Source organism: Amborella trichopoda, chromosome 5 (assembly GCF_054954075.1).
Source record: "Amborella trichopoda isolate Santa Cruz 75 chromosome 5, AtrichopodaSantaCruz75HAP2 v2.0, whole genome shotgun sequence".
NCBI classification, from domain to species: Eukaryota; Viridiplantae; Streptophyta; class Magnoliopsida; order Amborellales; family Amborellaceae; genus Amborella; species Amborella trichopoda.
Genome location: NC_142340.1, coordinates 6,236,695 through 6,252,105, shown reverse-complemented (window position 1 = coordinate 6,252,105; position 15,411 = coordinate 6,236,695). Strand labels below are relative to the sequence as shown.

Genomic DNA, 15,411 nt, shown 5'->3' with positions numbered 1-15,411 from the left:
TCTCACCCTCCGGATCTAGATGATCTGGCAGCACGCATCTCAGGTTTCTAGGGAACCTGGGACTTGAGATCGCTGTCTCAAGAACCTTTCTCAAGAGCAAGGGCAAGTATACCAACCAATGAAATAGGAATTTAAGGTGGGACTTATCGGGTTGGCTCGTCTCATGGACAACCATGGTTTGTTTTCAAGAGATAAGGGTACAGTCAACACTTGAGAAATCATAATTGATGGGTTGGTTTCAGTTAAGGTGGAGTTACCTTTTTGCTAGAATGCCTAGGGGCTTTTAGTATTGAGCAAATAAACGAGTTTCCCAGGGTTTATTTTTCTACCTAGATGGTAGTTGGTTATTGCAAGTAGATAAATCTATTTTCTCTCTAGTGAATTGTTGAATCAAAACAACAATGTACTCCCAACCTCATAATAACAACCCTTCCTTCTCTATCACAATCCTTATCTATTTTAATAATAACTTTTGCAGCCCTATAACCTCCACAGGGTTGTCTTTTGGATTATAACTTATTTGTAAAACCAATGCTTCTTCCCCAACACAGAATGCTCATAAACATACAATGGTACAAAAACTTTTAGTGTACACATGAAAATAGTATGAAACACAAGAAATATTTTCCAAGTAGAAAACTTCTCCATTTTTCTCATACTTTTGAGGTACTAGTAAATAACAAAAAAGAAGAATCCGTTAATCTTAAGAGCTCATATTTACGTGTCTTGACCAATTTGAAGCATGCTTTGGGAATACGTGTTATTGTTTTGTGTAAAACTTGAGCATAGGTTATTTTGTGTAAAAATTGTTTTGTGTAAAAATTGTTTTGGTGTTCTTGGGTTATTTGGGACTTCGGAGTGGCATAATTGAAAGAAAGAGTATATACTAGATGCGTAAGTATAGTAGATATACTAGATGTTGGTAAGTGAACTGAAGCTTACCATTTATTTTCCTTGTCGTCATTATCAGAACAAATGCAAAGGCAAAGAGCAAGACGATTGTTGCACTAACAGATATCACCACAATTAACACGTTCTTCTTGTTCTTCTTTGGAGTTGGTTCAGAGGAGTTGGGTCTCAGAAGGCTGGGATTTTGGAAAATGCTGCGCACGTTAAGTTAACAAACGAACAAGAAGTCAGTTATAAGTGATTCTCTCAAAGAGTAAAATAAAAATGTCAGTATATCAATGCTAACCTTAATAGAAGTACACCACTGTCGTTTTTATCTATTAATGTGCTTGGAACCAGCCCAGTTAGATTGTTTTTTGACAAATCCCTATAAACAAACCATATGCATGTCCATGAAAATCATATTTCTTTTCATTTCCCCTTTATTGCACTCTTGAAAGATTGGATTTATACTTACAATGACTTTAGTTTGGTCAGATGAGCAAAACTTTCTGGTATGGGACCTGTCAGCTGATTGTTTGATAGGTTCCTGTATCAATAATAGCAATAAAACATTTGAGAATATAATTTCCTGTTTGATTATGTAAAATACTATAGTTTCAAATATCATGAATATAGCCAGAATTTCTTTGAAAATCAGTTAAATAACCTTCTTTTTGTGGAATGCCATAATGTTCCCTATTCACAAAAACATCAAAAGAGTCCATTGCGTTTTATAATACAACAATCCATGCCTTTATTTGAAAAATTAATGCATTGCATGGCTTTGGACTGCTGAGGATTAGCGTAGGCATATAGTTGGAGTTTTTTAAATATGTGAATTAAGATGGTAATATAGTGTCGAGATTATTTTCTTAGTTCAAACGTCAAAGTTTCTTTGATAGAGAACCCTGTCCAAAAGGGTGAATCTTGTTGCTTTCCTCCAAATGGAGTCTCTTTCATTTTTCTCATGTGGGGGGATCCTATATTGTATAAAGTTTATATAAGGTTGTCTCCAGTCAGGTGAATCTGCCTGAGAGCAAGAGACATGTCGTACAATGGTGGCCGATGCATCTTAGGATTGATCATTGATGGGGTATTTGGTATTGTGAGCTCCGGCAATTGATATGCTTCCACTGATAGAACGAGCATCTTCTTTTCTTGGACCCAAACTTGCAGCATTTTGGAAGAAGTGAGAGTTATTGATGCTCCCAGTTTGCCCAATGCATCGGCTTGCCTATTCGGGCTTCATGGTAAAGGGTGAGGGATAGAGTCTTCAAATTATGTATCAGACTCATAGCTTGTTGGTGATAGTGGAGCAACTTCTTTTTCTTCCCTTGGTAACTTCCGTCAATTTGGCAGCTTACTAATTGTGAGTCCCCAAATATCAAAAGCATGTCAATCCTGAGTGCACGGGCCATTCATAACCCAAGGATAAGAGCTTTATACTTGGCTTGATTTCCTGAGCATTTCCTCTTCAAAGAAAAGGAGTAAAGGGGGAGTCCTTACTCGGGATTAACAAAAAGGATACCGATACGGGTTCCCTTGGCCTGAGAGGCACTGTTGAAATATGTTTTCCAATTGGGACACTCTTCTACTGCACTTAGTACTTCTTCATCTAATGGAAACCCTTACAGAATCGAACGTGCAACCAAGAAATCGGCTAGAGCCTGTCCTTTGACAGCACGTTGGGGAAAAGAAGTGATATTATATTCCAACAAAAGAACAACCATTTGGCCAAACACTCCGATAGCATGGGTAGGCTTATTAAGGTCAAAATAGTTTTTGTAGGAATAAAAAAGTTAAGTGAACTTTTATAGAAGTTCTCTATGAAGCATCCTACAGGTTCTGTGGATAGATATTTTTGTGCTCAAGAAGATTACATACCCTTTCGGTAAGGTAAAATGTTTTTTCTTGGTAAAGATGTCTAAAATCTGTTGATGAGAAATAACATAAAACAATATTACATGGCATTCATGGTAAATTAAAAATGAGTTATTCTCCTAGTCTAGCTGAGTACTGTTTGTAACACGGATGGAAAAATCAATGTTGAAGTAGCTGTTGCATAAATAATCTATACTGGTAATGAACTTAAGTGAACAACCATTAGCAAAGGAGGAACAACTTTCAGTCCAACTCCAGCCCCGTGATTCATGCCTCTTGATGGTCATGTAACTCAGTAACTGCTTTAGAATTGGAGGTGTTGTTGTTCGTGTTTTGCTCCTCTTCACTCTCTATGGCCCTTCAATTACTGGCGCTCGGCCATTTCCTTTTCCTGGCTTACCCAGTTTACTTCTAGAATTTCTAATCCCACACACCCTCGTTCCAATATTTTGTGTGGTCCTAGACTTTGATATCGTGTTATGCTACATTCTCCCTCTCCTTTTTATTTTTACTACAGTCCCTGAGGCTGGCCCAGCTTTTTCAAGCACAATATGGTATTTGTACTTGCCTCCATCTTAGCTACTTTATCTCCTGTCTGGCTTCATGTACTTTGTTTAATAGGGAAGATATTCCTAACATATTCGTAATATATATATTGTATTGGTTACACATTGATTGATAAAAACATTTTATTGATTTTGGTGCTATGTGTTATTTTTAATGACATTATTCATTTTTCAGCTGTAAACCTTGGAGGTTTCCCCCTGTTAAGTTGTAATTTCTTAGTATCTTTATTCTGATACAATTTTGCATGTAGAGAAGAAAAGGGCAAGTCCTGAGGAGGATCGTACAACATGAGTTTTTATGATGGGCACAGAGATAGGATTCCCTGAGGTGGCTTTCTTTTCTGAATTGTATGACTAGTGAAGGGGGTCTCTTGGAGGTCTTCTATGAATTTTACAAGAACTCTCAAATCAAGAAGGTGATGACCAAATGTTTCATCATCCCATTACCTAAGGTGGAAGGGGCATAGACTTGGCCTATTAATTTTGGGGGTAGTGTAAAAGATCTTGGATGGTATTATTGGTTTGAGGTTAAGGGAGGTTCCAGGATTCTTTGTATCCCATTAACAAAGTGTCTAAGTGAAGAAGAGAAAGATATTGGAGGGCTAAGGATTGTTTAAGAGGTCAAATCTTGGTTAAATTCTACAACTGACGGGTTTTGGACCCTTTGATCACTTGTATGAGGTTTGGAACTCGTAAAGGAGATGGATGATAGAGTTATCCATCCATGACATCTTATAAGGTCTATGAATCCCAGCTCGCTTCTTTAGTAAGGAAATCCACTTTTTCCTTTCTTGTTTGATCGTCAGTGTAGCCAATTTGGGTACACTTCAGGGCTCTTTGGTAGCTATGATTGGCATTACTGCCTCTCAACTCCATCTGGCAGATAATATATTGATCGTTTGTCACACATTTCTACCCTTATCAAGAACTTGAGAATGGTCCTCAAGTTCTATGATGTAGTCTCAGACCAATAAATTAACTTACATAATTGCTTGGTAATAGATATCATGTGATGTAATTAGGCGAAGGAGCTCTCCTTTACTTGGATATAGTCATGGGACTAAGTGGCGGAAAGATTATGAAAAGAAATTTTCTCCTTGTATGGGCCACTGCTTGTCCTTGGGTATGACGATCACTTCAAGAATTAACTTAGAGAGAATCCATAAAAGGTCTCATGGAAGCGCAATAGCCAGGATTGCAATTACTTCCATCTAATTATATGGACATAAATTTGCAGACCCGAGGTGTAGGGTTAGCTAAGGATAGGTTCAAAGAGAATATGGGATAACGTTATTCCAACATAAATTTGCAAACCTAATATGTAGGGCTAGCTAAGGATAGGCTCAATATGGGATAATGTTATTTCAATGAGGGAAGGGACGCTGGAACAGGGCATCACAGGTTAGAGCACTATGCTGCATGTTGACCATGTTGAGATATGTTGAGGTGACCTTGGCAAGGCTACACTCATGCTATAGATTAAGTGTATTTTCATAACAAAGTATGTATATACAGCATATGAATGGTATGGTTGAAACTACTGTTGGGGAATCTAGCCATCAATGTGAATTATTTATTCAGGATAGTTTGTGAGAGCCATGTAGCCATACAAGCATTTAACTCAGTTATCCATCAACAGATGAAACACATTGACTTGGAAAATGCATTTGTTAGGGAAAAGGTGACCTCCAAATTCATTGATGCTCATGTAAAGACAGAAATAAACTCACATACATGTAAAAGAAGGCTTTGGTGGAGCCAAGAGTGAATCACATCTTGGGCTAGTTTCAGATCTATGTTATCAGTCCAACATTGAAGCAATACTGTTTGGTTTTTACTGTTAGAAAACAGAGCCATCAAGCTTAAGATCCATATTGATTGGAATGAAAGGGAAAATGTTGAAAATTTTATTTGCCAGCTCGAATATATAACTTCCCCATGTTTGAGTTCAGTTCTCCACAATTGACTGGAGTGAAATTTTAGTGCTTTAGATGGAGGAGTGAGGATGCTTGTTTTCTCTAGGCCGTAAAGCTTGTATGTTCTTTCTAATATATTATGATCTTGTGGCTTTATGTTGGATTCAGGCCCATTTCTCCATGGAAGTTGGTTGTCCTCTCAACCTTGATGGTTTTGAGTTTAAACTACCCAAAAACAATGTGAGCTGATCTATTGTGAAGGTGCTTAGACTGGCTTCCTTCGAAAAGGAAAGAAGTGAGAGAATAGTACTTGTGTGCATGTTGAGGTGCATCTATGTGACTATATGAAGTACTTACAGTGACGTGAGCTCATTGAGGTTGGCTATAGAAGCCGGTATTTCTCCATTCAATCCGCTGCCCGAGATATCCCTACAAACAAAACCCTTTAGTTTCATGCTTTTATTTTCCTTTTGCAAATTTGAGTTTCTTTTCATTGTCTTTTTGGCAAGTGCCAATGTGGAAATCAAGGAAAGCATATGGTGATAAACATGGCTATTTGGCTACATACAGTGTAATAATTCGACGGTTTGGTGCTTCATTGCAGGTCAAGGCATCCCATGGGTAGTCTCCTGGAAGGCATGGGTCTCCAGCCCAACTCCTGTTCGTCAGTCTGAGTTTATCTTTGATATCCATAAGTGCTGCAACTGAAAGGCAGTAGAATTGAAAGAATGGGGTAAAGAGTTGGCTATGCTTCACATTTTAGGACTTTCAAAATGAGGTGGATTGCCAAAATGTAAACTGACATGCTGGCTGTTAAACCTTGTTTAATGGATGGAATTTGGTTTGAATTTCATACCAAATTTTTGAGGGAATTTGACTCAGTAGCTCTAATGTAACTCTACTCTCCTCTCGACCATCAAGTATTTACAATTGAAAACAAATGAATAAGAAAAGAGCTCTCTCTCTCTCTCTCTCTTGTGCATTATGGCCTGGGCATGGCTACATACCATCTCCAGCATCAGTTGCTAATTGAGAGCGTTCATTGGCCACGTATACCTCATACCCATTGAGAATGGGAGGGAAGCTTGATGCACTTGGTGCGCTGAAAGTGACCTGATATTGGCTAAACCGCCTCTCAGGCTCCTTCGTGCACAGCCTCTTCTTAATTGTTGTGTTCACTGTGTCCCACTCTTTTCCATTGAGTTTCACAACCACAATTCGCAAGCCAGGAGCGCTTTCAAAAAAGTAGAAGCAAAAGAAGAAGGGAGAGTCAGGGTCCCATGTCGGCGGGTCCCAGCTAATGCTGATGCTGCCATTTGGATCTGAGGGCCGTGCTGCTGTCTCCATGACAACTGCTGGTGGTTGGTACTCATCGTTGGAGTCAACAAGGAATGAAGAAAAGTTGACAGCGACCCAGTCTATGGAGGTGTAGGGCTCCCATACTCGGTCGTATGGGTCCAACTTGTACCTATACAATAGGCATTGAAAATGGAGATCGGCATTTTATGTTAGAATTTACTTCCTTTGATTTGCCAGAAAAGAACTCTGGATCACATTAAATCATTTATCAAAGAAACAACACATAATTATCAACTTGCAATGAAATTATCACTGAATTTTATATGAAATCTGGCCCATTTGTGTGTGTTGTGTTGAGAGAGAGAGAGAGAGAGAGAGAGAGAGAGAGAGAAATTTGGTGTTTGTGGGTTACAAGAACTAGAGAGCAAAAAAGTAGAAGGGAAATGCAAGGTTCAAGAAAGTCACTACTAACCTGAGGGCTGTGTGAGATAAGCTCCCTATATCCTTCCTCACCAAGGTGGTTAAAGAACGCGATGCATTGACAACAGGGTACATGGAGCTTGCCAATGGGCGAAGGTCCAATGCAGATATGAATGGCGTTCCAAGATCTGTATTAACGAGACATACTGCCACATAGTCTGTCACGATTGTGCTCATTGTCTCTGTCCATACTTGATCTTGGAAAGTTTGGAGGGTCACAGTGAACCAACGATCCACCCCTAAGTAAAGATCAAATTTTGGAAGCCGGAAGCTGGAATCATAGTTTCCATGCATAAACCATGCTCGGATCAAATATGTACTGTTAGGTGACAAATCAGTTACGTTGTAACAGTTCCTTTTTCCTTGTTTAAATGCTCGAAGTGACTGATACTGAGTTGACGAGGAAGGGTTATCGACGGTCATAGGTTCACCGGTATCGATGTACTTCGCATCAGAAGTATAATGGATGGTTGTGCTTGGATCCTGATACTCATCTCCCAGATACCCACAATCTAGATATATGGATTCTGAACCAAATTCATCATCTTGTCAAATACTTTCAGCCTAGTTATTAACATCTCCATACGGAATAGTTTTCTGTTTCTCTATAATATAAACTAGTGGAATAATTCTACCACAATAGCGCACAAGCATGCACGTGGCCCACAAATCCAGCCATATATGTTGAATATCTATGATTCACATGGTTGAAAAACAATGTGTGACATTTAGAATAAGGTGTCAATGACATGTTAAAACGTCACATCTTTAAAAGATGTTGCATCTTTAAACCGTTGCTATATAGCTCAAGAGAGCAGTTTAGTCATAGCTAAGAAAGTTTTGAGTTCTTTGCTAAACAAGTCGAAAAACATTTCTCTTACATTGCACCTGCATCTTGTAATGAGGTTTACCCCCTAATCTCTGTCTTCTAGTGCAAGATAGTGTTGATTTTATAGGCAGGGTGATTAGCACTAATGCATCGATACGTATGACTTGTGATGATTCACATATGGTTGATGCCTCCTCGCTACATAATTTATCTTTTATATTTAATACTGATGGTACACTTTTTCAGTAATATATTTCCTTTTCACACAACTATATCATAGGCTTTCTACAATGCGAATGGGGATCATCTTCCACCTATTTTCATGATACATACCCCACGTTATAGTGTTTTTTTTTTTTTTGAAATATTCTATCCCATGTTATAGCTCCTATAGTTCATTTTGCTAGTTATGCAAAACCAGGTGGTTGAAGTAGTTTTTCTTGAATTGGATCATTCTTTTCATGAGGTGAAAGTCTTATAAGAAGTAGTAGGTGTACAGTGCGGACCACAGGCTATGAAAGAAGAGTTACATGCATTGGTAGAAATTTTACTTACGATTTAATCGTTGTTCATGGAGATATGGCAGCTTTTAGGTGTGTAAAGTGAGGACAGACTGAAATAGTTCCTTGGAGTGATATAAAAGAGTCCACCTACTTGGTACTGTGTTATTTTAAGGAGTATGGTACTGACATCAAGAATATTTCTGCCCCTATAGTTCATATCCCTAATTGTTATAGTTGTTAAGTCATAATAGTAAACAAACACAAAAATGTGTTTTTACATGCAGTCTCCACCTGTCTTTTTATAGTACTCAAATCAGCAAAAGTCAGTGTAAGACCTCCCTTCATTTAAAACTTGTTCCCCACATGCTTGTGTAGATGGAGACTCACATCATTATTTTGGAGGGCCAAGGGACCAAATTGCCTCTCTTAAAAAAGACAATGCAAATCTTTGTTTCTTCTTTATTCACCCCTAACTTAATCCTAGCAGAACTTGAGATTCATACTGAATTGCAAAGCTTAATATGGAAAGTTCAGCTCCATGACCATTAAAATAGAGGAGTAATCTCCTAAGATTCAAAGCACTCGAAAGTTATTTCATTTCTTAGCCATCTTTGTATAGGAAATGCATCTTCCTCTGCTATTACAAACCCCAGGGCTTATTTTATGCTCTGGTCTAAATCCTCAGAGCACATGCAGAGCAAGAACTGAAATCTGAGTAAAGCATAAAATGGAGGATCTAAACTGGCTGCAGGTAAGATGGATAGTGATTACTGATATGAAATAAAGAAGCTTTCAAAGCTTAAGGTTGAGATAGCAGAGGAAGAAATGGCCAATGTGCTAATTCCAGGTTTCTGGCCAGCAAACATTTGTGTAGTTGAAGCTAGACTGTAATCATATCGTATTGAATACAATGGCAGACAAATTTTCAAATTTCATATAATGAATTGGAAATTATCAAATTTCTTATAATGAACTATTAAATTCTCAAGAATTTTAGATAGTTCCTTTTACCAAAATAGGAAATAGAGTACCATATGCTATCTCTTCAATCATTGTTAATAAAGATGGCCAATTTCACTTAAAAGTTTCACAGTGCAAAAATATTTAATGACTTATTTTTATTTTTTATTGACAGAATTTAATGTTTTGAAAAATCATATCAATTTTGTTTCCCTTCCTAATGTTTCTAAACTCTTATTCTTAGACCTAACTATCTAGAACATAGGAGTAGTAGTTGATATTTTACGTCACCCTAACATTAAAGTTGATTTAGAATATGATGTTAATTTTTTTAATTATTTTCTAGTGTTTTTATTTCTGGACACAGTTTTTGTGAGTCAGCCGACTCACCAAAACATGTACATCTCCTCATGCATTAGGCATCCATATTAGAGATTGACTTCAGAAAATGGTGCTTCTACTATACTTACCATGATGGCCGCAAACTACATATGTGAAGCATAGCAATCCCAGGAGATGCATAGACAAAATAAGCGTTGGCCTCTCCATCTCTTCTTGAAAGTAGTATTGAAAGACCTGCACAGTTTTATATATCATGTGTCAAGCATATATTTGGTATATAGTATACTAGTGATTTTGCAATTGTTTTTATTGAAAGAAAGGACTTTGAAAATGAGGCCTAAGGTAAGAGGTGGTCCTGTCATATTTCCTAAAGAATATTTAGCTTTAGAAAAACACAAAAATGGGAAGTTCTGGTTTATTATTTTGGCCCACTTATGGCAACTTTGAAATAGCAAAATTACTCGTGCCGTATGTGCTATAGTTGTAGACACTCAGACTGGATCTTTGGCAGAGATTGAGGGTCATCTCGCATAAACTCCATTCATTTATAAAGATAATTTTCTATATTCAAGTGGTAAAGAAATGATAAGATAAGTAATTAGGTAGAGAACTATTATTATTGCTATGGTAATCCATTATTTTCGATGGTAATTAGTAATTAGGTAGCTTATGCTCTAGCTAAGAAAGTATCGGCTTTTGCAGGTGCAACAATTTGGTGCCGTCGTCTGTAAGACTTTTTTTCTCTTTGATTATGACATGATTTGGTGCAATTGCCCTATTATAGGGCTGTAAAGTAATGTCTTCTTCTTTTTCTTATTAATGAAAAATTTGGGTAAAGGGCCAAAAAAATTCCATTTCCTACGCCCTGAGTACTCAAACGATGCATTTTTAAAAATCCGCCACATCATAATAGATTTTTAGGTATCCAAACAGCCCCTTAGTGAAAATCAAACTCTCTTAAGTTGCACTCAGTCATTTTTAAATTACGAGAAGGGAGTGCATCAAGAGTATTAAATCAAACTCTTCGCAATTTATTCTTAAGGGAAACTGAAAAGATATTTATACAAATAAGAATAACACCAGTATTCTAAAAGATACAAAAATTACTATTTAAACATTCTTTTGTTTTTTAAAAAATTATATATTTTTTATTATTTACATTTTCATTTATTTCCCCTTTCTTAAATTTTATTTTCCAATTTAAACTCTATTTCCCCCATTATTTGGTTATACTGTAGTTTAAACCCGTTATTTTTTTTAAAAAAGGAAAGGTACTGGCCACCAGCCCAATCCATTATGTTTTATTATATTTTGGAGCTTGTTGGAAAATTGAATATACACAATTCTTTATGGTAAAATAATTTAATTGTGTATTTGAGTGCGGTTTATACAAGGCTTGTAGTTGCATATACCATCCACTTACTCCCTCACGTGAAAAACTAAGAAGATTTTTTGGATTGCAAAGTTCGGGATCCACCTAATGAATTGGATTTGGAATTTTTTAAACTCAGATCTAGCTGTCCCAAATTTTGGAGATCTACTATCAATTTTGTGATGTTATTTTTTCAGGCTAAACTTTTTAATTTTTGAAGTTGGTTGCTAGGTTGAAAATAATACATTTCTAAAATTTGAGTCCTAAAAATACTCTTATATCGTGATTTACCTGAGGAAATCCTTATGTAAAGCATCAAATCTTTTTAACTCAAAGTGATTGTTGTTTTATGTTGAAAAACCCTCCAATTGTTCATCTCAACCTCAATGTGTATGAATATGAAAATAAAAAAGATTTTGAGTTCCAAAATAGTGTATCTTGCAGCATATTATCTAGACTGTCTTTTTCAATATTTTCACATATTTATAGACCTATTTGATTTTGACCATTTTTGAACTTTAAAATTTTATGATTAGATTAAAAAATAGATTTTCAGATAATCTTAAAAAAAAATTATGACAAAATTTGGAGGTGCGCCTTGATTGGATTGTTTAAAGTTGCAACTTGCAACCTTATAGAAACCACTTCCTATATTATTAAGCTACAGTTAAGTGGTAGACCCTATCTCGAATAAGGATGTAGGGCAAGTGACTTTCAGTGATAGGCATTTACCCAGTAAAAGACTTCTAAGGGAGAGGCATTTACGCAATAAAAGACCTCTAAAGGGAGGAGTTTAGGTCATCCGTGTGGGATAATGGTTTCTTTGATAGGGCCGGAAGCAGTTATTCAATACTAACTGGTAAATTGGTCGGTTCAACCAGTCTAACCGGGTAAGTCTTAGATCGTAAAAAAAGAAAAGAAAAAATCTAATAAAATATGAAAATTATATTTAAAGCATGATTAAACAAAACACATCCAAATGAAGTTTAAAATTAATGAAAAAAATGGATTTTAAAGAATCTAATTTGTGTTTAGGGGTATTTGTGAAATTTTTTTAAAAAAATGGGAAAATGTCAAGTAAATATTAATGACAAAAACAATTTCCAATCTTTGTCAAAATGATGAAAAATATTAAAAAAATACATTACAAACATAATCCCTTATTTTTTGGGTTTATATATAAGTTTGTTTTGATTTTTTTTTTTAAAACACTTGGCTGGTTCCCCAAAACTGGCCGGAAATGGAACCGGCCAGTTCTAACCGAACGGTTAGGATTTGAACCACCCGATTTTTCCTATACTGGATTCTACTCACAAGATGATCAAGGTCCCTAATAGAACTTGGTGATTCTCACCAAGTTTGATTGACTAGTGTTATGCACGTGCATTGCACATGATATTAAATATAGAAAATCGCATGTTCTGCATTTCCAATGAGATTATTTCATAATATAATTGAATATATTTTTACTTATATTAGTAAATACATTATTTACTTATCAATATAGTATTTGAAAAATTTAAAAATATAAAAAATAAAAAATAAAGAAAATAAAGAAAATAAAAAAAATTAAAAATAAAGAAAATAGAAAGAATTTTAGTTTCCATAATATGTCACATAAACATAAAAATATGACTACAATTATTTTTGTGGTATTTAAGATATTAATAAGTCATAACAGCTTTGGCATCAAAAATAAAATTCTTATTAAATATTCAAGGCTTAAATATGAAATAATTAAATAACTTAATTTTTAAGTTTTATAATCTATGATTTTATTTTGTTGTAATAATTAGGAATGCTAAATATTACTATAAACAAAATAAGGCATTACAATAATTCAAAAGGAAAATTGTATGTAAATTTATATAATGTTTATTATTTTACTATTAAATACATTACTAATATTTGATTAAAAGTTAAAAATAATATACAATCATCATGAATAACACTTAAAAAATATTAACCTACATAAAAAATCAGGAAGAACACCTAAAACAAATATAGAGGTAATGCAAAAAGTAAATAAAAAAACCTTACTACGATTTACTTTTAATATGAATACCTAAAATATACAAACAGAAATAATGGAAAAATAAAAATAAAAGGAATCACTATGACTTATCTTCAATATGAAGGTTGTTCACCTACATTCAAAGGTAAATAATACCTAATACCTGAATAATATTGCAATTGCAAAATTTAGATATTATTTTCTCACAGAGATTTATAAAAGTAAGTACCACGCAAGGCATTTGAGATCCGAGGATCAAACAATTTAACATATCACACAATTAAGCACACAAAATCAATTGCTTTCTTAATCAATAAAAAATTCAATAAAAACTATATCAATATCAGTATACTGTCATAGATATAAAACATTAGACACAAAATAAGGCATTACAATAATTCAAAAAGGCAATTATAACCAAATTTATGTAAAATTTATTATATTACTATTAATTACATTAGTAATATTTGTTTAAAATTTAAAAATACTATACAATAATCATGACACTTAAAAAAGATGAACATACATAGAAATCGAGGAGAACACCTAACAAAATATAAATATAAGACACAAAATAAGGCATTACAATAATTCAAAAAGGCAATTATATGCAAATTTATATAATATTTATTATTTTACTAATAAATACATCAGTAATATTTGATTAAAATTTAAAAATACTATACAAGCATCATGAATGACACATAAAAAATCGGAAAGAACACCTAAAAAAATATATAGGTAATGCAAAAAATAAATAAAACAATGACTTACCTTCAATAGAATACCTAAAAAATACAAAAGCAAATAATAAAAAAATAAAAATAAAAAGAATCTCTATGACTTACCCTCATTCAAAGGTAAATAATACTTGGATAATATTCCAGTTGCAGAATTTAGATGTAAAAAAATAAGTACTAACCATACCCATATAAAATTTCTCGATACTATTTGAAGGTGAGCTTCACTTTGATTGTTAAATCCTTGGCTCTATACAAACCGCACCCATAAAAATTTCTCGAGTTCAATAAATTGCTTATGTGCCTACCTACAACCTCTTTACGGAAGAGCAATAATAGGGTGCGGTTTGTATAGAGCCGATGCTCTAAACAATCAAATTAGAGCCTACCTTCAAATGGTGTCGAGAAATATGGTTTCAATACTGTAAAGTTTTGCGATAGCCTTAAATCATATTCTCATATTTAGTTATAAAATTTAAAGCTTCAGAAATAGTATAGATCGAGCATATCTATGAAAGTCTTGAAAACTGAAGGTCCAAAAATGCATTACAAGATGTACTATTTCCAAAACTTGAAATCCATAGTTTTCTCATGTTCATGCATCTTGATGTCCAGTTGATCAATTTTTATGATATTTATTTCCAAAACTTGAAAACCATATTTTTCTCATGTCCATACATCTTGATGTCTAGATGATCACTTTTTATGATACTTGGACATCAAAACCACCACTTCTAGTGAAAGTTTTGAGGTAGGCTGTAATTTGATTGTTTAGAGCCTAGGTTCTTTATAAACTATTCCCATAATTAGAAAACAAATTACACCCAGTTATTGCAAGGCAATTATCAGCTACTGCCCAGCTATATCTTTTTATTTCTAAAACTAGTAAGGTGCTAAACTGCATAGTTTCACTCTCATATATCACTAGGAAAAAAATTGAGTTGAGAAACTTTAGATCGTTAAAGAAGAAGAAGAAGAAGAAGAAGAAGAAAAAGAAGATAATATCAAGAATAAGAAAGTGATTTTAGGGATGAGATATAAAATAATGGGTTTTGCAGTTATTTTTAAAAAATAAAATTCCGCTCCGGAAAAGAACAAAAATCCATAGAGGACTCAAAATTTGAATGGGGTTCCTATGAGTCAGCCGTCTTGTATTACACATGTTCCCCTCTCTAAAACCCATCTCAAAGATGGATTTTTTTATCTAAATTTTTTAGAATTCATGATCTAAGTCAAGGTGGTCATGAATATGAAAAATAAAACAAGGTTTTTTGGAATTGAAAATGTAATTTTTTGGAATTTTTTACTCCATCCAGATGTTCTTTATATCTGGTGGACATTACAGAATGTCCATCTTTAAGATGGATGTTCGTGGGTTATATATATATATATATATATATATATATATATATATATAAATAAATAAAAGATAGAGAGAGGTATAAATTGCAAATATATATAAAATTAAAAACATGAGGATATTGAGTTCACTCACTTGGTTGATCGGCGAGATCTGTTTCCTGCACTATGATTTCTTCATCAGTTTTCCATGATTTCTAAAACTCCTCTCACTTTTGCGCCATCACAGCTCTGCTACCCATCTGCATGAAACTTCATT

At 34.4% G+C, this 15,411-nt stretch overlaps 1 protein-coding gene and 1 long non-coding RNA gene across 9 annotated transcripts in view; one reads left to right on the top strand and one right to left on the bottom strand.

Moving 5' to 3' along the window:
- Positions 1-10,526, top strand: part of LOC110008038 (uncharacterized) — a 23,944-nt gene extending 13,418 nt beyond the window's left edge. For 3 of the 4 annotated variants that reach the window (XR_016055782.1, XR_016055783.1, XR_016055785.1), the window contains one exon: positions 10,370-10,526. This is a non-coding gene — a long non-coding RNA (uncharacterized LOC110008038). Of the gene's footprint in view, positions 1-5,858; positions 6,883-10,369 lie in introns of those variants that run through there. The other variant, XR_016055784.1, reaches the window with a different exon arrangement.
- LOC18443520 (LRR receptor-like serine/threonine-protein kinase IOS1) overlaps positions 1-15,411 on the bottom strand; it is a 25,228-nt gene extending 9,817 nt beyond the window's left edge. For 4 of the 5 annotated variants that reach the window (XR_016055775.1, XR_016055776.1, XM_088867220.1 and 1 more), the window contains exons 1-9: positions 15,289-15,411; positions 9,796-9,901; positions 7,026-7,560; positions 6,262-6,722; positions 5,823-5,958; positions 5,612-5,683; positions 1,367-1,438; positions 1,196-1,276; positions 943-1,103 (exon numbers count right to left, since the gene is read on the bottom strand). Coding sequence is in view for 3 of the 5 variants with exons in the window: in XM_088867220.1 (XP_088723346.1) it covers positions 943-1,103; positions 1,196-1,276; positions 1,367-1,438; positions 5,612-5,683; positions 5,823-5,958; positions 6,262-6,722; positions 7,026-7,560; positions 9,796-9,874 (1,597 nt within the window). In the remaining 2 variants the exon portion in view is untranslated. The remainder of the gene's footprint in view (positions 1-942; positions 1,104-1,195; positions 1,277-1,366; positions 1,439-5,611; positions 5,684-5,822; positions 5,959-6,261; positions 6,723-7,025; positions 7,561-9,795; positions 9,902-15,288) is intronic. The other variant, XM_088867221.1, reaches the window with a different exon arrangement.